Genomic DNA, 27,499 nt, shown 5'->3' on the forward strand with positions numbered 1-27,499 from the left:
ATATTGTTGTTGCCCCTGTCCAGACGTCCGTCCGTCCGTCCATCCGTCCACAATTTGTTTGTGGACACTCTACAGGTCTCAATTCTTATCTGATTTTGAAGAAACTTGAAAATTAGTTTTATCTCCAAAAGATCTAGGTTCCTTTCAATATTGGCATATATCGGATCAAAACTTCATCGATTATGGCTCCTGATTTTAGCTTGTGGACACTCTAGAATCACAATTTTCATCTGATTTTGATGAAACTTGAAATGCATGTTTATAACCTAAAGATCTTGGTTCCTTTCGATATTTGTGCATGTCGGATTGTAACTTCCAGAATTGAAATATATCTTTTACAACCCAAAGGTCTTGGTTCCTTTCGATATTCTAGAAATGATATTGTGTTTAATGTCGTTTCAGAATGCAGATGTTTATTTGGAACAATATTTTCTTTAGTCTGGGTTTTGATGTTAAAGATCATTATAAAGATTTTGGTGGTGATGCAGCAGCTTATGCTGCCCCGGTAAGTCATTTGTGATGGTATGACTGATGTCGCAGGATCTAGATGTTTAAGATCATAATTAATATTATGCATGCATTTTTATACGGTCACGTGGAAATGTGGACGTATATTGCCGTAGCCCGTCCGTCTGTGGTTTCATCCGTCCATCGTCCAAAATTTCTTGTAAACGCTCCATCACCAAAAGTTATTATCCGATTGTTTTAACATTGATATATATTGTTTACATTATTGAGATGAAGAATCCTATTTAATTTCAATAATTACTTCTAGAGTTGTGTCCCTTGTTTTACTTTGTTGGACCTTGTGAACAATCTAACATCAAAAGTTATCTTTGATCTGAGTGAAATTTATATGTGTCATTTGAATAAGTAAAAAGAAGTATTCTTTTGAATTTCTGCAATTTTCATTAATTACATCTACAGTTATGGCCCTTGTATCACTTTGTTGAACCTTGCGAATGCACTTAACGCCAAAAGTTATCATCTGATCTTTGTGAAAATTATATGCATTATTTAAACGAAGAAGCCTGTTGAATTTCTGCAATTTCCGTTAATTACTTCTTGAGTTAAGACCCTTGTTTCACTTTGTTGCACCTTGTGAACTTATCTGCCGATCTGTATGAAATTTATATGTGTTGATTAAATAAGTAAAAAGGAAAGTCTTATTGAATTTCAGTTTATTACGTCTAGAGTTATGGCCCTTGTATCACATTCTTGAACCTTGTGAATGCTTTAACATCAAAACTTATCTGCCGATCTGTATGAAATTTATATGCGTCGATTAAATTAGTAAAAAGAAAAGTCTTATTGAATTTCAGCAATTTCCATTTATTACGTCTAGAGTTATGGCCCTTGTATCACTGTTGAACGTTGTGAACCTTCTATCGTTACAAGTTATCATCCGATCTGTATGAAATTTATTTGCATCATTTAGATTAGTGAAAAGAGAAAGCTAATCAAATTTCAGCAGTTCCCGTTAATTACTTCTAGATTTACGGCTCATGTTTTGCTTTGTGAACCTGTGAACCGGATGACAAAAGTTACCATCCGATCAGTATGAAATTTATATGCATTATTTTAATTAGTAAAACAAAAAACCCTGTCAAATTTCAACAATAAATTACTTCCGGAGTTGAGGCCCGTGTTTCAGTTTGTAGAACTTGTGAACCCTCTAACGACAAAAATTGTAATCTGATCCGTATGAAATTGTCTTGTAAATGCCCCCAATTACCTACAAAAGAATAAACATGCAACAACCCTTGTCGACTGCTAGAACGATTTAGCCTCTGTGGGCGTATGTTTTGTTGCCTGGCAACCTATCTTATTAAGTGTGCATTCGGAAATAGATCTGTCAGTCTTTTAGTGATTATTGGGTTGCAGGTTGCTGTACATATAATTGTTTATATGCATTAGCCTTGACTTCAAACTAAAAGTTTAAACATTGTCAAATATTGAAGTCTAGCATATGTGATATACATAGATGCTAAGGCCTGTCATCTATGCAAGTGATGGATCAAATCCTGTGCTTTTGTTACAAGGAGTAGGGTCATCTGCCTAACCATGTTGGTTTTCTCCAGATTCTCTAGTTTCCTCCCACTTGAAAAAAACCCAAAAAACACTGCATGTACGCAATTTATTAAATATAACATAACGTTCGTTCTGAATTGACCTAGATTTAAAACTCGTATTTTTTCACTTTCATTTGGAAAGTTGTGTAGGGTTTTTTTTTGATAGATAATTCAATGAAGTAACATTTGTTTTTACAGGGTAATGATTTACAAGGAGTACGAGCATATTTTAGTTCCGATCAGGAAGGTTTATATACTCTAGGTACTGTTGTTGTAGATTATCGTGGCTATAGAGTTACAGCTCAATCTATTATACCAGGAATATTAGAAAGGGAACAAGAACAGTCAGTAGTTTATGGTTCGGTTGATTTTGGTAAAACCGTCGTAACCAGTGATAAATACAGGGAACTAGTAAGTATATTATGATTTAAAAAAAAAATAGCTCGACTGCCTTTAAATATAAAGTGATTACTTTAAAGTAGCTAAGTCTCTAACTCAATATCATCCAAAGTCTTCGACATTGAAAACACAAATTATTTGTCAATTTAAATCAACATTATTGATGTTGTGATCTTACTGGGAAAAGATGGGCTTCTGATATCCAATATTTAAGACAAAATAAATATTTTACCATTGGTAACAAGGGACTCGAAGAATGAGGCTAGACTTTCATAAGTGATGTTAAACAGTAACACAATATTCTTACCTGGAGAGCATGCACAATAAATGCTATAGGTGTAGACTAGAATAACCAGACATAGAGATTGCCATTTGATTGAGACTTCTGGCATATTTCGCCGAACGTAACTGATAAGAAATTATAGTAAAATCTTAAAAACTCCCATACTTTACTTGTGACTTATATACTTGGTATGGGGGATTTCGATCTCAGTATTGCTTTTGTCTATCATGCGATTTGAATTTGAATCCATTATGAAAACATTTCAGCTGGCTCGTATTGCCACAACAATTTCAGCCAATGAAAAGCTTTTTCGTTGACGGGTCAGTCATAGATTACAGAACAGCGAAGGAGATAACGTTACGAAGATTTTAATAACAAATATTAATATACATTGAAAATATGTGCTGATCAATGTATACAGTATGTACAAATCTGAAACAGTAATATTATCACAAATCACATATTACTGATGTGTATATATATATATATATATATATATATATATATGTTGTACGGTTTTTTTTCGCATATCATTCAAGTGTGTAATTTGAACGCAACTTAATTTCCAGCACGACTGCATAACCAGACTGATATTTTAATCTTAACGAAATAGCTATAATAAGCCACTTCATGTGTCGAAAATGCCTTAACACTCACTCAAAATAAAAAAAGTTATTTTGCTCATGGACTTATTTATGCATTTAAAGGAATATCGGTCTATTTTTGTGAAATTATTATTTGGATAACGAATCGCGATATGGACATTGATTGTATCATCCATCGGGGATTTTTAAAACATTGCGGTTCGCCGATTTATCGTTGCAGCCCTAATAATATGCAATTTTTTATTGTTTCAATTCTTCATTTCAGCTTTCTAAAACAGCTACACAATTGAAGATTCGACCACATAAGTAAGTTACTTCAAATTGTTCTGATTATTGATTATAATGATTACATGCAGAGCCTAGTTTCGATAAATTCTGATTCAATTTAATCTGACATCACCATTTAAAGCTGATAAAGCAAAACCCAACAAAGTATTTGTTAGTCAAAATTTATGTTATATATCCTTGGATTAATGATAATTGTAACATGCTCAAGGGTGAATCTTGCGTTTTGATTGGTCAATTAGACACTGTCGATTAGACAATAAAACCCCTCTGTTTTAGCAAGGCGAATAACTGCGTATAAATATTAGGTACTTTTTATACGCCCACATTGAAATGTGGTCATATATTGTCGTTGTCCCCGTCCGTTCAGTGTCCACAATTGCTTGTGGACACTCTAGAGGCTAAAGTTAATATCCGATTGACTTTGAATTTATATACAGTGTTTAAGGCCATGATACGAAGAAGCCTATTGATTTTCAGCGATTTCCGATAATTACTGCCAGAGTAATGGCCCTTGATCACTTCAAAAAAATACGCCTACAGTTAATATCCGATTGACTTTAAATTTATACACAGTGTTTAAGGTCATGAGGCGAAGAATCCTATTGATTTTCAAAGATTTCTAATAATTACTGCCAAAGTTATGGCCCTTGATCACTTTGAAAAATCTTGTGACGCTCTAGAGGCTAAAGTTATTCGATTGACTTCAGATTGATACACAGAGTTTAATATCTTGATACGAACAAGTATATTGATTTTGAATGAATTTTTATAAAAGACTTGAACAGCTAAATTCATGATATTAAAAGTTTTGTATACTAAGCGTTAGCATGGGGCAGAACTTTATAAAAACCAAACAAATTCTAATGGTTTTCTGATAATTACTTCATGAGTTGTTACTCTTAATCAGATTTTAGTGTATAATAAATGTTTCATTACTGAAAAAAGTAAAAACATGCGACAGCACTTGTTGACTGCCTGGATGATTTAGCTGCTGTGGGCGTATGTTTCGTTGCCTGGCAACCTATCTTTTCATTTTGTGCTCAACCATCTTCTTGAACTCAAATCTTTATTGACATATATCTTCAAGAAATTCTGCTGAAATGACCATCACACTATTTTCAAACTTCATCCTTTATCCAAACACATCTCTGAAATAAAACAGTAGAAAATCAGTTATAAATTAAATAAAACCGTATTCAGGCATCATAAATTATTCGTAACTAAGCAGTGTGGACAATTTTCTTTTCTTTTCTTTTTTTGCACTAAGCCATGTTTACTGATAAAGGTTTGATCAAATTTTGAATAACATGACCCGCCTAATAATGAGTCATTAGTCACAAGAAATCGTTTGAAAATATTGTAAGGGAGGCAAAATAGCAGCTGAGATGGGCCTAGGATAACGAGAAATTATTTCAAAATTGACAATGATTGACAACACGTCAGAACGGTATACATAGCAACCACTAGAACCCTGGGCATCACATAGTTTTATTGGGTATTTTGAGGGATGTAAGCAAGAACTACTCTTTTCTGAACAAGAACTAGCAATACAATGCAAAACAGTAGGTGTTTATCTCCTAAATAACTGATATGCAATTGGTCATTTTAACCATAACAGGGGCACAGGTCACAATTTTTATCCGATTTTGACGAAATTTGAAATATAGGTTATGTCAAAGTGATCTTGGTTCCTTTCTGTATTCGCTCATATCGGACCATAACTTCATTGATTATGGCCCCTGATTGTACGAAATATCAGTGTTTTTAGCTTGTGAACACAATTTTTATCAGATTTTAAAAAATGTTTAAATGTATCATCGTTACACAATACTGAAGGTTGAGTTCAAATTTTGGGAAAATTGAAACAGGATTGCCCAACAAAATGGCCGCGCCTTGTACTCAAATAGTGTAAAAGTATGTAATACGAAGCTTGTGGTCCCTCTAGAGGTCACAAGTTTTGTCTGATTATGGTGAAATTTATAATATGTTTATATCCCAAAGATCTCAGATCCTTTCGATATTCACACATTTCAGACCATAACTTACTGGATTAAGGCCCCTGATTGTACGAAAAATCACTTTTTTTGTTAGCTTGTTCCCTATCCATCTCTTGCAAAATGGGGGCGTATCTTGCATGGCAACCGCTTGTTTTTATTTTGACCAAGTTTGGGTCAATTTTGGTCTGAGTCGGTACCAACTGTAAGTGTTGGTTAAAATTTAAGATGGAAGATTATTCTCCTTTGATATTTTGATGATTTATTAAATCAATTTGAGTTGATTTTTAGCATGCATTAAGGGGTGAACAAATAGATATTGTCCCGTAAATATAATTAAATCTGTATAAATTCAGTAGAAATGTAATGACATAAATATTTTATTCTGGTCATAAGTAGTAGAGGCAGTAATATTAGATTTTAATGCGAGGTAAAATTGATTGTTTACAGAGTAATTAACAATAAAGATGAAGAGGTTGAACTGTTTTCTTCTATTGAATGCAAGGTAAGAATATATTCAAAATATTCATTTTAAAAAAATATGCTGATCAGGTCTGCATATTAGTCTGTGGCTACTGTGACAGTCAATAGCTCTTGTGCATTTAGAAATATGAAATATGGTACAGCTTTGGATAGTCTGAATATAGTCCGGGCCTATCTTATGTCTTGGTATACCTTGTGTTAAATTGGGTCATGTTTAGAGCACTGCAAATTATTGACCCAAATTGGCAGACAAAATGGCCGCTCCTTATACGCAAATAGTGTAAAAGTAGGTAATATCAAGGTTATGGACACTGTAGAAGTCACAATTTTTATCCAATTTTGATTAAACTTGAAATGTATGGTTGTAATCCAGAGATCTTGGTTCCTTTCGATATTTGCATATATCGGACCGTAACTTCCTGGATTATGTTCCCTGATTGGACCCTCTAGAGGTCACAATTTTTATCCGATTTAAAAAAAAAAAAAAACGTTCGAAGATATCACTGTTACACCCTAATGACGGTTGAAATCAAATTTCGTGTAAATCGGATGGAAACTACCTGCCAAAATGGCTGCTCCTTGTACGCAAATTGTGTAAAAGTATGTAATCCCAAGGTTGTGGACCCTCTAAAAGTCACAATTTTTGTTCGATTTTTATGAAACTTAAAATACATCTTTATATCCCAAATTCTCAGAGCCTTTCTATGTTTGCGTATTTCAGACCATAACTTGTTAGCTTGTTCTCTATGAATCTCTTGCAAAATGTGGGCGTATATCTTGCCTGGTAACCGCTTGTATATTCTTTTGTTTAATTATAGGGTATTATTGGTAATGATCAACGTCACTACATCCTTGATCTTCTACGTACATTTCCTCCAGATGCTAATTATCTACCAGGTTAATATATCATTTATTATAATTACTCCCACACCGCTAATATCAACAGTTTTAGATTTCAACAATTCTAGATTTCCACACTGTTCAATAATCAACAGGTAAAGATTTCCTAAACTCATCAACAATAAAAAAAACCAAAAAAAAACAGCCAAGCTCCAAAATATATCCCACTTCTTTGGATTTTCCCACTTTCTCATAAGTTGAATTGTTTACTTATTCTGCAGTAAAAGGAGAAGAACTAAGTAAGGAAATGAAAGAGCATGGTTACCCACGTAAACATCCTCATAAATTAGCCTGTTTACGACAGGAATTAGTAGATGCTTTCATTGAGTAAGTAGATTTTAATGATTATATCATCTGTGTGTGTGGCCGAATGGTTTAACTTGTGTGCATGAGATCTAAAGTCTGTCATTGAGTCAAATGGTATTGTTTCGAGTAACAAGGAGTAGGGTCGCCTGTTTAGCCATGTGGGTTTTCTCTGGGTCCCCCGTTTCCTACCACAACTAAAGACTGGGACTGGCAGAAAATATCGATATTGCCGATAATCGCCAGTAAAACATTTTGAAGATCGGTAATCAATACAGAAATTCATAAGATAATCCATATCAAAGCATTCTTTGCAACTTGTTCTTTGGTAAGCTCGTTAACTATAATTAAAAAAAAAAAGTCATTGAACACATGTTTTTGTTTTTCATGCGAGACGTCAGGGTAACAGAGTAAAAATGCCAATGCTAATAATTTTCGGATGCTTAAGGTGCAAACAAATAGTTCCTCATGATGTAACGTATTGTCAAATATTGAAATTATATAGATCTCATAGTGACCAAGAGTCAAAAGTATGAATTAGGAACTGCTAAATATCTGTTGATTTGACCAACAGTTAATAGGGTATATTTGATTATTTTTTTAAACTACACATAGCTGGATGACTTATGAAATGAAATTTAAATGTTCTACTTTTCTGCAAAGACTGGGCTAATGAAGACTGGCATACACTATTCAGTTTGCAATGAGGGGAATTTTGTCGTAAATTAATGTTCGATACACTTTGATAGTTGCCGGCAGGATTCTTTCCCCAATAGAGATTGGTAAACTACTAAAACCAGGTGCTATTTGATAGTGTATATAACATTTCAGGCCTAAAGAAGGACCTGTAATAGGCAGATTTAGCACTTGCATGGAATATGAACAATAGACTCACTGACTCTGACTGTAGATTAAGGATGAATTTTATGAATGAATTATATTTATTCTGTAAACCACATTTTGATTTCAGGAATCGTTATTTAGCTTTTGTACGACATGCTGCCAACCAGTTTCAACAATTACAATTATCAAAACAAATCAAATTAAACAAAGATAAAAACAATGAAAAGGATATCAATTCTAATGATAATAAAGATACAGAAGAAAAAAATGCTACGGTAAGTTTTGATTATACAAAACTATATATAATTATATACAAAACTATAAATAGAATTATATATCAAAAATTCAGACAGTTATATACAAAATTACAGATAGAATTATATACAAAACTATAGACAGAACAAAACTATAGATAGAATTATATACAAATCTATAGTTAGAATTATATACAAAACTATTAGTGATGGTCTGATATAGCTACTATCAGTTTTACCTATATCAGATATCGATAGATGTATATATAAAACTGTTACACATTAAAATGTCTCAATGTCATGATAATTGATGTAGTTGTTATGTCATTGTTAGTCGGGAAACGCCTGGTACTATTTTACCTAGAGGCTAAAGTTAATATCCGATTGACTTTAAATTTATACACAGTGTTTAAGGTCATGAGGCAAAGAAGCCTTTTAATTGTCAATGAATTCCGATAATTACTGCCAGCATGCTTTAGAGACCATAGTTATCATCTGATTGATTTTATATTTATACACAGTGTTTACGCCTATATTTATACTCTTCGTTGTCGGTATACCTTTGCTCTACTATCGCCTCGTTGCAACAGGAACCGTGACACGTCGCTGAATCAAACTGCTCTCCAGTGTTGCTGTGGCCATACCCTCAGTCTCTGAACCAATTGAAGCTGGATTTCACGGTGTTGGCGTATTTCAAAACAGCAGCTCTAACCGGACGTTTGGCTCATAATCCGGTTTCATGAAGGCGTTTATGGACTGTCTGGTCTGAGATTCTACGCCATCCATGAATTGCTGCTGCAGTAGAGGTGGCTGTTGAGAACTGTTTCCGCAAAAGACGTAACCGGAAGTGACAATCCTGAGCAGGTGGGGTCACTCTTGTTTGGCCTGAGCTTGGGCGGTCATGTGTTGAACTTCGCTGTTGGTACCTATCCCAAAGGCGAGAAATGGTACTCGGGGAAACATTCTGCAGTCTGGCTACATCTGTCTCACAGTGTCTGGGATTCACCTGCTTGTAACCGACCAATAGCGTTGTTGCGTTAGTCTTCGTTCAGATGTGGCATCACTTGGTTTGTTGAGTGTTTACATGTGCAACTGATTTGGAAACCGAGAACCCTGGGATTTTAAAGGCCTTTGATTTAAGTTAGATGCGGAAAGCTCACAAAGTTGTTAAACTCATGTGTCTTGGTGCACTCAGGCGAAAACAAATTTCAGCAAAAAGTATAACCAGTCACAATTAGTGACCCCACCTTTAAAACCAATAATGAATTTCTTTTATCCTTACATGACATCAAAAACAAGTAAGATTTATGGAAACAACAACCTCGTTCAAATAAAAAAAATGATGAAAAATGGGCTGTGCATTTCTATTTTTGAAGATTATATAATCGTTTTAATTGACTTTAGATTGATACAAAGTTTTTGATAACTTGAACAGCTAAATCCATGATGTTAAATGTTTTGTATACAAAGTTTTAGCATGGGCCAAACAAATTCTAATGATTTTATGATAATTACTTAATGAGTTGTTCCTCGTAATCATGTTTTAGTGTATTATAAATGTTTCATTGCCGACAAAAGTAAAAATATGTAACAACTCTTGTTGACTGCCCAGACTTTTTTAGCTGCTGTGGGCGTATGTTTCATTGCCTGGCAACCTATCTTTGTTTAGCTTGTTATCTGTCCATCTCTTGCAAAATTTGGGAGTTTAGGGGAAAAAAATAATTGGGTCACACCTCCTCCGCAGTCAAAAATACACACCATCTGTTGTGAACTAGAATTATTTGCTGTATGAATAATAAAGTCTAGATTATCAGTTATTAAATGTTGACTTTGATATAATTCCCAAACTTGGTCGACACTTGCATTATATCTATGTCAGAATGGTTCATGCGGTAATGATACGACATCAAAGCGATAGATTCCCGTTTGTCAACAGTGACAATCACTTGATATTCTCCCCCCCTTCCATACTTCCATCCTTCATCTATATCACACGTATACTAGTACTGTAAATTGTAATGAGTAAAGGTCTTTATGTACCTTGCTTCATATAAATATAAAATGAAACCTTTTTATTTCTTCGACATCGGAATGCAATTTGTGCAATTCTATAAGTACAGCGCAGTGGACGCTTACGGCTAGCCCCCCGGATCCATTCACTTTATTTGAATTGTTCGTTTGTTTCTGATCTCTGCGTATTGTGTCTTGTCCATATATTTGTTTTGTGTAAATTATGTGTGGTGCTGCCTCCCTGCACTTATTATTAGAAACTAATAATTAAAAGTACTCGACCTGGACGTGAGTATTGTAGTCTGAGTCAATTTACCTGTCAGCATAAATCTCGCTTGTTGTCAACAAGTAGACTGGCAAAAATTCCAAGGCGTGAGTCCACTGCTTGATGACGTACGATATCGGCACGCATTGAAATGGGATTGAAGAGAGGCCACGGCACTTGCTGCTTTCTCAAATTCTGTCTTTTTGATCATCATGCAATGGGCTTATTCCATATTCCAGTCACATGTTTAATCGGGTGGGCTGTTGTATGTTTATGTCTGTTTGCATATGCGCAGAAGTAGTATTCTTAAAAAAACACAAGACAATGTGTGAATAAGGATTAAAAAAATAACGTAGACCGGTAAGAATTTTGCACTGTTATTTCCTATTACGGCCTCCGTCGGAGTCATGTATTAGAATTTAAATAGTCTCGCGCGTGGCAACTATAATAATCATACTGAGTGCCAAGCAAATTAATGATATTTTAGGTAGTGTTGAAACTACTATTCGGATATCCGTTAACAGATACAAAATAAGGGTTATCCGAATCATTTTACTATCCATTACAGTCTTCTGACATTCCGTATGCTCTATATTTAGCCATTTTTACATCTGATTACCGGTACTTTGAAATTTTCCCCAATGATCACGTACGCAGCTTTGAGCATAAATGTTAATATCACGCGTATTATTTAGCGATAGTAACTAATAAAAATAGTAATGCAGTGCAACGAAAACAGTAGTCTAAATAAAAAAATATTCATTCATTCCTTGCGCTGGTTTATGCTAGATAGAAGCTACTTCGATACCAATTTCTTCCAATAGGCCAGTTATCGGCCGATTACCGATGTTGAAACCGATTATCGAGCCATCACTAATAACTATAGATACGCAAGAAAATTTGGAATTAAAAGTCAGAGTTTGAAATTGATTTCATCCAAATCATGAGAATAATTAATATTGAGCCTTAATTGAAGTTTCCAATCATTCATCCAGGGAGTCTGTGCAGAGAATGATTTTGTCCAGGAAGAAGCCTTTATGCAACTGTCTCTTTACTTTTATCTATGTTTATTCATTTACGGCTACATATTTAAGATCCTCAGAAGCTTTGAGATTTAATTTTTCTTCAGATAACTGAAGTAAATAAAACATTAGAAAAAACTCTTGGATCAGATAATAAAGATATATTGGAGGATGACATGGCTGCTGAGGAGGCCAAAAAGATTGTTGAAACTTTGACTGGAACTGATAGTAATACATGTAAATATATATTTTATTATTCTGTGTATGAGTTGAATGTTTTCAGTAGAAGTCTGTTTGTGTGAGTAGATAATTTGATTCCATTTGAAATTTTTAAAAGTTACATAAAAGGGCCGTGTTAATGTAGACTTATTTATTCCATGTAGTTTGCTAAAATCATCTAATACCGTACCCAGTTTCTAATAAATTCTTAGATTTAAATTGTTTAATGATATATTTAGTAGCTGACTTGATTGATTATATTGACTCCAAGTCTCTTTGATGTTTATTTCTAGCAACATTTCAAAGAAGGTTCTCTTATCTTTTCATGCAAATAATAAGAAACCATAGTACATGAACTAAATGTTTTCCTTAGTCCCCATCTTTACACTATTTAAAAGCAAGGGGAATTTAACATTATGCGTGTAACCAGCTGAAGCACAAATTTTGCATCATTGGCTTTGAAATTACTACATGTAGACAGTAACTTTAAATAAGTATTAATATGTATATAAATCTTCTATGTCTTTTGTTAACTTCACCATTAATATCTATATATCAGTCGCATATAATTGTATCAATATTGAAATATCTGTAAAAGTGAAAAACAAATCATTTTTGAGTTTTGGTATTTTGTCCCTTAAGTTATTAGAAACTGGTGTATGTAGATTAATGTGTTGTAGAAAACTATCTTTTGTATAAAAAAATTGTGATCTGTGTTGTGTTGTAATGTTCGCCTTTCTGTTTTTTTTCTTCTATCTAGCTTTGAGTGAAACTAATGCACAAAATTTAATTCAAAAAGGTATGTTTACCAAAATAGTCATTGGCCTTGTAATCGATATGAATTAGGAATGTTATTAACTAATATACACCACATTGTTATTGTCTATTGAATTTGAAGAATACATTATCTCTTCATAATACCCTAATTAATCTTCAATACTTGATTTTATCTTAATCATTTCTTGCTATAATGTTCATCATCACCAGGGGGTGGGTCTGAAGGGTCTAACCACATGCACTTTAGATTATAACGTCTATCATTGAGTGGTGAGGTTCCCAGTTTATACATGGATTTTCTTTGGGTCCTCCTATTGCTAACAGCTCCTTTATTTTGTTGAATAAAATTGAACCATATGTTAGTTTCGCATAGTTTATTCGAGTGAACTTAAAACTCCATTTTTCTCTCTTGTTTTTTCATTTTCAGCTAATACTGTATGCATGCTTTCACCAGAATGACTTCTTAGTTTTTATTGGTCTTATTTCTGTGTAATTATGTCTTGAGTTGTGCATGATGTGCGTATGTCCTATTATGAATATTAAGTCTGTCAATTATTTTTATTGTTGCGATATTAATTTTACATTTACAGTTCTGGTACTTGTTTAACCATGTTTACTGATTGTTGACTGTTTACTTGTTAAAATAATATTAAGTTTTGTTTGTAATTTTGTTTGTTATTTATATTGATTCTAATATCCGGTTCCTTTCTGAAGGAATGAATTTATATCCAATAACAGATATTGTTATTAGTAGGATTAAAATTAGATGTCAGTTGCGTTTCTTTTTATATTTAAGGCTGTACTACATTGACATCTTAACATTCTGTGTACTTGATATATTTTGGAAAGTTATATAAAAGGGACGTATTAATGTAGAATTATTTATTCTATGGTTAGAAGAGGAAAATAATGATTATAAAAATATAAAACATACTATTGTATCTTTGTTTTTGTAGTTGAAGAAAATACAAGAGAAATAGTGAAGAAAGCTGCAAGAGCTGTTTGTTCATTGTCTGATACAGAATTCAGTGTTACATTTAATCCTGATGTCTTTCAACCACATGTTAAACATTTTGATGAAGATGTAATTATTATTTATTTCAACTTTTTGGTAGAAGGTATTAACGGCACAATATTCCAGATATGGTATTCAGACTATTTACTATCAGTAGAAGTCTTCCGAAATAAAATTGGTCCAGAAATTATTAAAATTGATCAATCTGCAATAATATACCTTGAGACAGTGACGGTATACTGCGGTATATATGCCTTGGTTCGGTAATGTTCCCCTGTAGTTCATGTGACAAGGAGGAAAAATAATAGGCACATGTAACGTGGAAAATATTTCAAAAATAACACTAAGCTATGACTAAGTATAATGTCTAAAATCTGTTATGTAAGCGAGATTATCAAATAATTTGTTGGATTCCAATTTCTAACCGATTCTCTTTCAGTAGATATAATAATACCTTGGTGAGAAATGGGTTGGAATTAAAAATTGGGATCAATGTTCACTACTCTAGATTCCGTCAACCAGTGGCAATACTCATTAAATTTCGCTAGGTAGACAATCAAGTCTACAGTGACTTTTTAAAATTATCCACATGACCCTCTTTAAGTCACATGGACAATTTTTAAACGTAGACTCAAGTAGTGAACTTTAATCCCAATTATTTAATTCCAACCCATTTCTCATCTTGGTATTATCATATCTACTGAAAGAGAATCAGGTTCAAATGAGTTATTTGCCTTGGAGTTAGAAATTGGAATCAGACCAGTTGTTTGATAATCTCGCTTATGAACATGGACGTAACAGACTTTAGACATGTACTTAGTCATAGCTTGATGTTATTTTTTAAATGTTTTCCACGTTCCAGGCGCCTTTGGGAAAGATGCCTTCTAGCAATGAAACATTCGCTTCCAGCGAACCATAAATCATTGATATGGAAACATTTTGGATTAAAAACGCCGGATGGAAGAGTCATGGCTAATAATGTGACGTATTGCCAGTAAATATCATGTAATGGTTTTTACTTTTTTAAAGTAAATTTAGAAAGGACACATACTGCCACATGTATCGTATCGTGAGGTTCCTACCATGATACATAAATCTATCAATAAAAAGTCAAATTTATATGGTTAAAATTTGTGAAATACATTTCATAAAGTGTTAATTTCAGTCACTAATTTTATTTCATTTCAATTTTTTCTAGGGTGAGAATATGAAACGTGAAAAACAGATTGTTAAAGATGCTTCAGAATTTCTTGTCTTGCATCAAATTCCTACCCTTGTAAGTATCTATCATTAAATCTGGATTATTGCTATGTTTAATTGCTCTTTGGAAATGGGTGTTGTCTAAAAACACTTTAGGAATTCCCTATATTCTGGAATTGAAGTGTCTCAATCACAGTTTGAAAGTACATGAAATGAAATGAAATGGGGTTTAACATCCTACTGTTTTGCTCCGAACTGGGCTAATGAAGACGGGCATACGCCATACAGTGTGCTATGAGGGAAATTTTGCCCGAACAGCGGCACAACAGCCTACTCTTATATCGAATTCCAACTGTCATGGGATCTTTTACGTGCACGCCAATGTGTACACGGGACCTCGGTTTTTCGTCTCATCCGAATGACTAGACAGCTGTCCTTGTCAGGCCCTCCATCCTGCATCACTGACCAGGAGGAACCACGCCGGAAAATCTGGATGAACTTTCTCGGCCAATGCAGGGATCAAAGAAAGTACAAGAGGATTTGGGCTAACATAGTATGTAATGTATCAGCTGAATCAGAAAATATCTTAACCAACCACAGCAGCTGAAACATGTTCAATGTTTTGATTACGTTGTGATTCTACTCCAACCACTAATGTTGTCGCAGCCTACAGAATTGCTACAGACTGAATTCTGTGTCATTTGATAGCGATTATATCAAATTGGCACTAAGCTCCCCGTGGGAGCTATACAAATTTCTTTAAAACACCTATCAAATAAAATGCATTTTACATCCTCAGATAAATGACTGTTTAGATCACAGTTCTTCCCCGATAGACGGTTCAACTTTAACGGAGGCTATGCACAATAGGTAATTATTATTCATATCTAAAGTTCACCTAGCCAAAAAAAATAGATCTTGTGTTTGATGTTCATTTGTTGAACTTTGTGGGTACTCTGTTGGGAAAACAAAGTGTACTTGTATTTTAGTGATTTAGTAACATCCATTGTGGTCTGGATCAAAGCTGGCCTACTAGGTAAATGTTTCTAGTGATAGCTGGCAGCATGGGCTTGGTCTTATTTGAGACGTGATTCTTGCTCATTCACAGAATATTGATAGTCCAGTTGTCAAGAGTTAGCTTGACCGAAATTATGGAACATAAAAGTGATAAAGAAACGTGTTCTTAAATCTATATCAGTGTATTAAACATATTATTGTAGTATTACAATTGATGTTATCTTATTTGTTAAAGTGTATGTTTATATTTACAGAGGGATAAATGTCCGATATCTTGGTAAAGTGGCTGAGATGTTTGCTAAATATAATTCTGTTTCTTACGTTTATGTAAGTTCTAAAATCTTTCTTTAAAGGAGCCATGGTAAAAAATCAATATAATGTGAATATAAGTTAATTATTTTACTAAAGATTTGATAAATCAATCAGTATGAGGTATACTGTAGTAAATACTGTGAAAGACAGAATACCACTATATATATATAGTGGTATTGTATTCAAGGCGTTGAATCTTATTTGAATATTTTATCATAAATATTTACTGGGATATATTTTCCTAATTGTTTTGTTTATTGTAATTTTAGAGCATTGCTGTAGGAGAATTAATTTGTAGATCTGCTAAGCATATTTATAAAACCTACATGCAAGGTGTTGATATGGTTAATTTATCATCTGCTATCAGCCATTTTTTAAACTGCTTGATTGGCAGTCATCCCAACCCGACAGCACAGATCTCGGCAGAAGAGGTATGTTTATTAATTATCTTGTTTCTATATTACGAAAAATATGTCAAGTCCTTGTATAGGACAAAAATAACCATTTGGATCTTTCAAACTTGATTTTCCATATACAGGTACTGTCTGAAAGGCTGACACGGAGAACGTTTCTGACTTCAATATCTGAAGTTAAAATAATAAAGGTTGGGCCAAATAGTGTAACCTCCAGTTCAAATTATTAGAAATTCAGTTCTGATCTTTCAATATTTTGCATGATTGAAACTAATTAAACACTTATCTCCATCAATGTGTTTATCTCTAGATTCAAAATAGAAAAGCAAGAAGGAAGAAGAAATATAATCAACGTGTGGTAGTACATGCTGGTGAGTTGACAATCATCAATGGACAAGTCTGTATTTTGAATATATGGTTTCTTCTTAGAACTAATCACACAATCAGAAAGGTTTTTTTTGTATGAATGATTCGGGAACAGGGGCAGTAATTAAAAAAACTAGTTTCATGTTGTTGAATTTCGATGGGGTTCCTGCCATGTGGAATTCCAACAGATTTGTAGAAACTGTCTCAATAGACTGTAGTCAGTTAGTAACCCTTGTGCAAATATTTGTGCTACTCTCTAATCCTAGCAAGTTAAAAAAATAATCTTGAAAAAATACTGTCTGTAGAGCAATTACAAAAAATGTGGACTAACCAACAGAGGACGACAGTATGAATATGATTATGAAGTGGATTTGCATAAAAATCTGTCATATGTAAATTTGTCATTTTCTGTACAGATAACACAGAATGGTTGAATGAAAGTCCCAAATCACTGTGGAAGAAAATAGTTGACGAAACTGAAGATTATTATGGCTATACATTAGAATGGTAAATATTTGGAGTCTTATCTTTTTGAAATAATGCTAATTTTATGATGTAAATTTAAGCAATTGAGTGTCTCGTTACTGTAAAACAAGACATTAATGTGTCCGAAATGTAATACGATCTGAAGAGGTTGAAATTTATTTCGTCCTATGTTGAACAATGAAGTATGGCAATACACTACTTAACATGCATTCAGCAGTCTAAAATGCACATTTTAAAGCTAGCACTGTAATTTTTGTTGATAAAATATGACATTTTTTGTTATTTTTGGGTGGTAAACTACATATAAATCACCCAAAAAAAATTTTATTTACCAACTATGTTCCAAACTTGGCCCAAAAGCATGATAATAAAGGGTGCTGATGACAACAAAAGTCAAATTATCTCAGTTATGCCTGCATGGATTTCCATCAAATTTGGTATGAACGTGCTAATTGCAAGTCCAAAAAAGCTACTGGACAATTTTTGGCTGTAGGCTGTGGTTTGTCTGGTATGCATGGAAATGCAAAAAACATGTTTTCTTGGAAATTTAGTACATACTAAAAAGAGATATCAATAATCACACCAGTAGATGGAAAGTAGAGGTTATAACATACATTTTGACACCAAAATCAGTTCAAAATACTTTAAAATCGTTGTTCATTATTTACCTTCAAACAGGATTTTGTGATTTTGGGTTAATTCTTTGAATACGTCCACAACAAGTTTTAAAATACAAAAATTTGCACATAGAAAGTAAATATCTACTAAAGTGAATTACACCACTGTCTAAAAATCATTTTATACATTCAAAAATGGCAGTCCTGGGCCATCAAAAAATGAAATTCAGCCATGTTCCAGTGGCGATAGATGGTAGACCAGAATAATTGCGTCTTGTAGGGAATTCCTTCTGATGTCATATCTAGATAGACGTCAATGATCCAGTGTGAAACTGCTGGTGGACACGGCCATAATTGTTTACAGCGGATGATGTGAACGGTGTATACAACGACATCATAATTATTCAAGAACTTATATCTAGGTCGGGGAAACCCCCTCATTTGCTATAAATATATTTTTCTTTCTGCTTGTACTTCCATTATTACACAACAAACGATTGGACTGTTATGTGTCCTCTGGGTTATTTTACACATGGAACTAGTGTGCAAAGTCTTAATAAGATTGGTGTTGAAAAGTTAGTGCGTACCTTAGACTACTCAACCACATATGCATGTATTAGCCTATTAACTTCTTAATTATCAGTGATTAGTGTGATTTGACAACATAACTTATTTACTGATGGAACTAATAACTTTTTTTCAGTGACTCGATAGAATGTTCTATAGATAAATATGATCTACAGAGAGTATCGGTATTACGCGCTTTCTGTCGTACAGTTGGTATACAGATATTATTAAGAGAATATGACCTGAATGTAAACGGTAAACAGATATTTAATGAAGATGATATAATCAATGTATCGCCTATAGTTAAACATATGCATCCAAAAGTAGTAAGTGAAGTCTTATTTCATGATCTCTTATTAAAAGAAATCCTTAAATGATAACATCAACCATAATTTTCATTATATTTTGTTTGCATGTTGATTCTGCATTTAGATTAAGTTGTCAAAAGTTGTGTTCTCTAAATGCAGTAATCTACACCCAAACATCAGATTTGTATATCAGTGTATATCAGTTTTAAATGAGTGGAAGATAAACAAAAGTTCAAATGGGAAGGGGTAGCAAATGTTTTAGAAATAGTATACCCTCCTTCATGCATGACACCTGGTAACTACTTATAGCTGGAGCAATTGTTTGTTTCTCGATTTAGATGCCTGAACGTGGGATTGTGAAACTTGTGAATCTGAGCAAATTATTTTGAAGTTCAAGACAAAATCAAGAAGATTAACGTCTACTGAATCTTCACATCATTTCCATTGTATTATTATCTGACGGATCATTTGTTTTACTTTTACAGGCAACAGATGCATATCATTTCTTTACTAGTGGTCAGACTAAAATACAACAAGGTTTATTGAGAGAGGGGTATGAGTTAATAACTGAGGCATGGAATCTATTAAATAATGTGTATATAGCACTACATCCAGAAATAGCTGCCTGTTTACGTCTATTAGCTAGACTCAATTATATCATGGGAGATTATGGCGAGGTATTTTCTGTTTCTTCACAAAAATATATTTCATGACAGAAAAGATTTTTAATTCCTTGGTGAGAGTGTTACTTTGTCTAAAACACCAAATAGTACTGTTTAGGTACTAGTATAATAGCATAATTATTTGGGCACACTCACCATGCACGATGCTGTAATATCAATCTTGCTTGATATAGAATATTATGTTTATTGATAAATACAAATTTTATTTCGTTTCATATCCATCACTAGAAATGTAGTAATATTGGGTTTTTTTTTCAGGCCTTGTCATATCAACAGAAAGCTGTTATCATGAGTGAACGAGTCCATGGAATAGATCATCCAAATACTATTACTGAATATGTAAGTATCATCCTAAATATCAATATATAAAATTATTTATATTTCTCTTAAATGTTATATAAATCATTAACAAGCCAACAGTGGGGCTGATGTCCCCCGTCGAAATCCCAAAACAAATAGATGACATATATTAATTAACTGCACATTGGAGTCTCTACTTTGCCTAAGAAAATTCTCAGCATCGAACATTGTTAAGGTATTGATGTAATGAAACTATACACATAGTTTCACTCAATTAGAATTAAAGCTGTCAAGCTCCAAAGTCTCAACCAATCCAATTGCTTATCACACTGCTTACCCCGAGCCGAAATGCTCATTATCGAACTTAGTCAAAGGTATTGATGTGAGGAAACTATACACCAAGTTTCATCACTCTCACTTAATTAGAACCAAAGTTATCGTGTCCCAAAGCATCAACCAATCAAATTTTTTCCCTAAGCAGGAAATGCTCATCTTCGAATTCCATCAAGGCATTCACCTAATGAACAACTACACCAAGTTTGAACATTCTACCTCAATTAGGAGAGTTATTGTGTCCCAAAAGTGTGATGAACAGACCCATTTGATAATCACTTTTTTTCTTATATGATAATAAGTATTAATAAATTTATTTTTTGATCACCAACTTATATTTTCAGGCTCATCTTGCCTTATATAGTTTTGCAAACAATCATATCTCTAATGCTTTACGTCTAATGTACAGAGCTCGTTATCTAGCTTTATTATGTCATGGTGAAAATCATCCTGAAGTAGCTCTTATTGATGTAAGTAAATTGGGTTGTTTTTAAATTTTACTTCCCTTAATCTCTTTCAAAAATAAATTATATTTCGTAGATTCAGCAGTCATGGAAATATGGACTATTCTTCTGTTGACAGATAATGTCAAAAATAAAACTATATGAGAACTTACTACAAATTCTACTTTACCTAGATTTTGTGACTAATTCGTACGAGGAGGGTTGATTTATCCTCAATTGTAAATTTCAGGATCATTTGTTATAAACATTTGAAATATTTGATAAATTTTATTTTAGAGTAATATTGGTTTAATACTACATGCATTAGAAGAATATGAACTGTCATTAAGATTCTTGGAAAAGGCACTCAAACTGAATATCAGGTAAAATCTTCTAGATTGAAATATTAAAATCATAAAGAATACAAGAGTTCCATTTGTTGGAGATATTTATTCAGTCAGATGTTTACAACGGTTTTAATCTGTATTTTCACTTTAAAATTAAGTTACTGCTGTTGTGTAATATTTTATGATTATGTTTTAAAGGTATTTTGGTAGTAAGAGTTTAAAAGCTGCTATGAGTTATCATCTTGTAGCAAGAACTTATTCTTGTCAGGGCAACTTCCGTGCAGCTCTACAAAGTGAAAAAGAAGCTTTCTCCATTTACAAACAGTCAGTAAGTATGGATATGTACTTTGTAAATATTTTATGGTAATAAACAAAAACATATACTTATGGAAAACAGCTACTAGTATACTGAGGCTTTATGTATGTTTAAGCTGTAGTAGCTTGATAAAGTTGAGAGAATACTCCTCAAAAGGTCTATCATTGACTTCCCCAGTTGTATGTGACACAAGGAGTAGGGTCGCCTGTTCATCCTTGTGGGTTTTCTCCAGGTAAAGACCCCTATGTGCAAGCAAATTATTGAAATAAAATTGAACTGTGTTAAAGTCCCGAATTGACCTAGTTTGTGTCCAGTTAAACCCTCTCTCTCCCCCATTGGGTCAAGTGACTTGGTTTCAATTCCCAGCTTGTACCTGACCTTATGGGTTTTCTCTGGTTCTCCAGTTTTCTCCCAAGGCTAAAGACCACTGCATATGTTAGTCCTGAAATGACCTAGTTATTGTCTACATATTTTATGGGTGTGAGATTTCAAGCTCTCTAGTAAAAATACATAATACACAATAGCTTTTGGCAAGTTCCATTGTTACTACCAGTTATCTGTTAATGATTACCAAATAATAATTTTGTGTTTACAGTTGGGAGATGATCATGACCGTACTAAAGAAAGTTCCGAATGTCTGAAACATTTAACCCAACAAGCTGTAGTATTTCAGAAGAAGATGAATGAGATCTGCAAAGGAGAGAAAAATATGACATTCCCACCTATACAGGTTTGTTCTATTTCATTTAAAACTGATATTACAAAATTATTTTAAGATGAAAGTCAGTATTAAAATCATTTTTTAAAATGATTTTTATACTGACATTAAACTTGTTTAAATTTTAAAATGACGTCAGTAAAAAAATCATTTTAAACTGAAGGTCGGCTGTTGACTAGAAAATGTAAACAAGTTGAATGTCTTAAGCCAACGTATAGTTGTGCGGATAGAACGGAAAAACAAGGTCCCGTGTACGCATTGGCGTACACGTAAAATAACCCTTGACAGTTGGAATTTGAAGTAAAAGTACACCATAGCGAACCGCTGTATGGACAAAATAGGCAGACCGTGCTTAAAGTAGGATGTTGCCCCATTTCATTTCTTTTTTGTGATTTGTAATGAAAATCTGCAAATTTAGAATGAAGATTGAAATTTGCCAGTCAGTTTATTTCAATGATAGTCAGTCGAGACAGATAATTACAAGTAATATGTGAGCCTTCCAAATATCTCATGGTACTTTGTATCTAGAATATCTTGTTTATAGAAATTGACACATCAGATTCCCACTTTAGTAAAGAACATGCTTTCATTTCATTTGAGAACAATTTGACAGGGATGATTTGTCATAAACAAACTTGAATTATTTGTGTTAATTCTGTGATTTTCTTTTAGATTCAAACCCCCTCGATGTCCAGTGTATTGGATACACTAAATATCATCAATGGCATTGTTTTTGTTCAGATAGGGTAAGTAAATAGACACAATTTAATATTAGGCTTTTAATATTTATGTGGATGTATTTTGCTGTCGCCCCTGTAGCACTTATTTAATCCAGTCTCTGCTATAAACAAACGTCATGACTGTTGTTAATCGGGTATAATACGAGAACGTCACTATAAATGTCTGTGGATTTTTTCAAGACTCAGAGTTTCAAGGGGTTAGGTACCTTTTCTACAGGTATTATATTGAATTCGTAGCAGATATGACAAGATTTTTGACTTGAAGAATTCTCGATTTTTATCATTTTGGAAAGTGCCATTTTTCAAACATGCAAACTTGACATTTGTGAACGCTGAAGAGCTTGCCAAAAATGAAGCCCTGCGTAGTGTACTTTGTAAAGCTAGAAATCTGAAATTCATGTTCAACACTGATGCAAGGTTTTCTTTATTTTAGTGATATTGAAAGATTAAAGAAAGAAATGGCTAAACAACAAGGTGAACAAAGTGAAGTGAGCAAAACAGCTGAAGAAACCAACAAAAATAATCAAAGTGATGTTAAAGAAAATGGCGTGGAGAGTGAAACGAATAACACAGCCAATAAAGACGATATTAGTATTGAACTTAATGATAAAAGTGAGACGTTAAATCATATACCAGCTATAAATGGAGATGTAGTTTCAAATAACAAACAACTTCTGGTTACATCTGGCCCTCAGTGAAAATAATCTACATTATCCTATTGTTTTTTGTTAGATTTTTTTTTATAGAATTATCAACAGTATTTTGTTTTAAGAAATGTGGTGAAATGAATGAGGATTGCAAGTTGATATTTTTGTGCTCCATAATTTCGTGCTCATCATAATATTATGTATTCAAAAACCATGTTTATGGGATGGAACTAAGTAACAAATATGCATAAATTATATTACATATATATGACCATATATTAATCAGGTGCTATCAACAGTTAAATACTGTATGAAAAGGAATAAGTTTATCTTATATTGGATATCACAGCATGGTTTAGTTTATTCAATAGTAATATACAGAAAAATCGTATGAAAAAGAATAAGTTTATCTAATATTGGATATAACTATATGGTTTAGTTTATCCAATTAGACTGGATCTCCAAACATGTCTTCCTTTTTTATATGCCCACAATGAAATGTGGTCGTATATATCGCTGTCTGTATACTCCATGCTTGTTGACATTCGAAGCCTATTATCCGATTGATTTGAAATTTAGACACTGTCTATGTTCAGGAGACAAAAAAGTCTTTTGATCTTCAACTATAATAAATGTTAGCACTCAGAAGAACTAGAAGCCAATCAAATTTTAGTTATTTCTGACAATTAATTGGTGGGTTGTTACTCTTATCAGTTTTTAGGGTCTTGTGTAATTTTACCCACAAAAGAATATGAGATAACCTTGTCTACTCAAGTGACTTGGTGATTGTAGGTGTATGTTTCTTTGCCTGGAAACATATCTGTTATACTTGGTAATGAAGAAAACTTTTTAAAATCATACAAAAAAATATTTTTGTTCTCGGATAATCCTTATCAAAATCTGATGCAGTAGGGAGGTTTTTATTTTTGTATTTTTATTTTGTCAAAGGATCACATTTCAGGGAACTACATTTATCGCATGTTTTATTGGAATGTATGAGTATCCATATATGATTAGTAGGGTTATATACTTGATAAATGAGCCTTGTTTTATAGATGTACTTCTAGTAACTGGGGTAAAATATTTATATGCGATAATTAATGAGACTTTTTATTTTTTGACGCTGAATTATCCGAAAACCAGAATAATTTTTTTTTATGGCCTAAATCTTGAATATTCTGGGCTGTGCAACACTATTTAAATTAATTTGTTTTTCTGTTGAATGTGTTTGAAAGTATTAAATGTTAGATGTAAGGATAGTAAATGAAGTAGATTTTTACAAAATTGGAAATTGGATTTTTGACTCCGTCCTGACAAGAATTGAATAAGGTAAAGGAATACTATATTTGAAAATCATAAATGCTTTGTGCATATGTGATTTATTTGTAATATCAATTAACAATACAAACACATATCACATTATCAACAAAGACATTCATTTTGAATTTTTCTTATTTTTTAAATAGTCAGAAAACAAGCCAGCCTTAACTGTTTACATCGAACAAAATAGGGTATGATTTTATTCATAACGGATGCTGGACATTGTATGATAATCATGTAATTTATTTGGTAGGGGTGATGCTTTTTTCGCGACCACTGAAATAATACAGAAATCATAAAGCACAGGTCAGTCTTGTATGTGTCTCTTTTGTAGATATACCATTTATAACGTTTATTTTATGAAAATACTGGGAAAATGTTGAAAAAGGAAAAAAAATAATTGAAATCTGCATTATTTCAGAAAAGAATTATCTGTTGTGGGAATGGAAAAGCACCACTCTTAGTTGATAAAATAGAAAAAAGATCTTGATTTTATTTGTTCAAGTTACTACTAGTCAAATAAGATAGATAATATAAATAAGCTAACTATAAATTTTTTTTATATTAATTTTCTTGCCATGAATTTACCATAATTGTATAGATTAGATTTTTATATGGGTCTGATCATATAGATTATAATTAGCTTCAATATATTGAAGAGTTAACTGGATGGCAGATCAGGCCTGGACTTTTTCCTTTGGCCAATTGTTGGTCAGTAAAATTCTGCATTTTGTTATTGTTTATAAATAATACATGAATTATGGACCTCATACTGGATTTATACACAATCTATATTATAGGCATTCCTTTGGTCTGTTTACCAGAAAATTTATACACAAGTAGTTTGTCATGTTGTCATGGCAGAAATTTATATAATAGAGGTGACCAATCAAATGTAAAAATAAAAAATAGGCATAAATCTAAAACAGACCAATTATAAGCCAATTGTTTGCATTTAAAACAAACATTTTTATGTACAATGAAAAGAGTAATATTGTTTTTTGTTATTTTAAAAGTAAATATGATTTGAATTAAAAATTGTAGATATTACAGTTTAGTGCTACATATAAATGTGATAATGAAAAGACATTACAGTATAATATAGTGATAACCTTAATAATGAAACTCAGTAAATTGTTATTTAATTTTCTTATTATATAACGCAGACTCCAGTGTGTGTAATAGTAGACAGTGATCTCTTTGTTGATCATGTAGTGTGAATTTCACTTAAATTATTTTGAGTGTAATTTTGAGTGAAGTCTTTTGTGAGGTCATGTTGCCCAGGAGTCTGGTTTGGAAGAAGAGTGCGGTTATGAAATCTTGAAACCTCAAAACTTTCAATAGAAAAATTATTCATTCATGTTCTCGATTAACATTTCATTGTGATTTTTGCATCGTTTCAATACACACAAATTTTCTATATGTACATACAGAACCCGATCCTTGCTTTTATAGGTCATGGAGGAGTGGTCACATATGAACATTAGAAAACTGGAATTGTCATCTAATCAATATCTTGTTTTCATTTTGTTGATTTCACTTGTATATGCAGTGATATGAGGGACATTTAAAAGAGGGGATACATATTTTTAGCATTCTCCGCCTACAGGGGTTTTAATCTGGTACTGCCTCACAACATTATTATAAAGCTTCTTTCTATATTAATATTATAACTGTGTTAGTGATGTGTGATAGATATATATATATATGATAGGAAATAGTCAGTTGTTATGTGTGTGATTTCAAGTATTGATAGTTAATATATAAATGTATGTGTGGGCTATGATTTCATAGAAGTAATCAAATTGACTAGAAAGTAATAAAAAAAATGATATTTATTTTAGTGTTGCTTGTAATGTCTTTACCAAAAGAATGTCAAATTTAATACTGTAGATAAGCAGTTTGTAAATGTCACTTCTCACCATTCCGGCAGGGTAGGGTGGCCAAATGGTCTAACAAGTATGCTTTAGATCATAGGGTCTGTCAAGTGGTGTGGTTTCAACCCTGTACTTGTACATGACAAAGGAGTATTTTGATGAAAATTAAAATATATGTTTATAATTATATTCCAAAATATATCACATGGGTTTGATTTTGGCACATAAAGACTCAAACTTCATGGATTTTTGCCCTCGATTGTACAACAAAGCATGTTTTTTTACGCCCACATTTTCATGTGGACGTATTATTAAACTTGAAATGTAAGTTTATAACCCAAAGATCTCGGTTCCTTTCGATATTCGCGCATATCGGACTGTAACTTCCTGAATTATGGCCCCTGATCGTACGAAAAATCGCGTTTTTATCTAGTGGACCCTATAGAGGTCATAATTTTTATCCGATTTAAAAAAACGTATTATTATATCACCGTTACACCCTAAGGAAGGTTGAGTTCGAATTGAAAATCGGCCCAAAATTGACAGACTAAATGGCCGCCGTTCGTTCTCAAATAGCGTAAAAATATGGTATATCAAGGTTGTGGACCCTATAGAGGTCACAATTTTTATCCGATTTTGTTGAAACTTGAAATGTAAGTTTATAACACAAAGATCTCAGTTCCTTTCGATATTCGCGCATATTGAATTGTAATTTCCTGAATTATGGCCCTTGATAGTAGGAAAAATCACTTTCTTG

At 32.8% G+C, this 27,499-nt stretch overlaps 1 protein-coding gene across 2 annotated transcripts in view; it reads left to right on the forward strand.

Moving 5' to 3' along the window:
• LOC126823641 (clustered mitochondria protein homolog) overlaps positions 1-26,703 on the forward strand; it is a 45,107-nt gene extending 18,404 nt beyond the window's left edge. The window contains exons 12-36 of one of the 2 annotated variants that reach the window (XM_050552597.2): positions 403-505; positions 2,271-2,483; positions 3,625-3,665; positions 6,092-6,146; positions 6,943-7,021; positions 7,246-7,351; positions 8,298-8,445; positions 11,829-11,958; positions 12,701-12,739; positions 13,674-13,801; positions 14,931-15,008; positions 15,732-15,802; positions 16,204-16,276; positions 16,531-16,692; positions 16,985-17,045; positions 17,457-17,547; positions 18,847-19,036; positions 19,504-19,695; positions 19,960-20,040; positions 20,679-20,804; positions 21,075-21,160; positions 21,323-21,452; positions 22,036-22,170; positions 22,831-22,904; positions 23,332-26,703. In XM_050552597.2, coding sequence (XP_050408554.2) covers positions 403-505; positions 2,271-2,483; positions 3,625-3,665; positions 6,092-6,146; positions 6,943-7,021; positions 7,246-7,351; positions 8,298-8,445; positions 11,829-11,958; positions 12,701-12,739; positions 13,674-13,801; positions 14,931-15,008; positions 15,732-15,802; positions 16,204-16,276; positions 16,531-16,692; positions 16,985-17,045; positions 17,457-17,547; positions 18,847-19,036; positions 19,504-19,695; positions 19,960-20,040; positions 20,679-20,804; positions 21,075-21,160; positions 21,323-21,452; positions 22,036-22,170; positions 22,831-22,904; positions 23,332-23,596 — 2,857 coding nt within the window. In that variant the 3' untranslated portion in view covers positions 23,597-26,703. The remainder of the gene's footprint in view (positions 1-402; positions 506-2,270; positions 2,484-3,624; positions 3,666-6,091; positions 6,147-6,942; positions 7,022-7,245; positions 7,352-8,297; positions 8,446-11,828; positions 11,959-12,700; positions 12,740-13,673; positions 13,802-14,930; positions 15,009-15,731; positions 15,803-16,203; positions 16,277-16,530; positions 16,693-16,984; positions 17,046-17,456; positions 17,548-18,846; positions 19,037-19,503; positions 19,696-19,959; positions 20,041-20,678; positions 20,805-21,074; positions 21,161-21,322; positions 21,453-22,035; positions 22,171-22,830; positions 22,905-23,331) is intronic. The other variant, XM_050552598.2, reaches the window with a different exon arrangement.
• Positions 26,704-27,499: the final 796 nt, after the last annotated feature.

The sequence above is a fragment of the Patella vulgata genome, chromosome 6, assembly GCF_932274485.2.
Source record: "Patella vulgata chromosome 6, xgPatVulg1.2, whole genome shotgun sequence".
NCBI classification, from domain to species: domain Eukaryota; kingdom Metazoa; phylum Mollusca; class Gastropoda; family Patellidae; genus Patella; species Patella vulgata.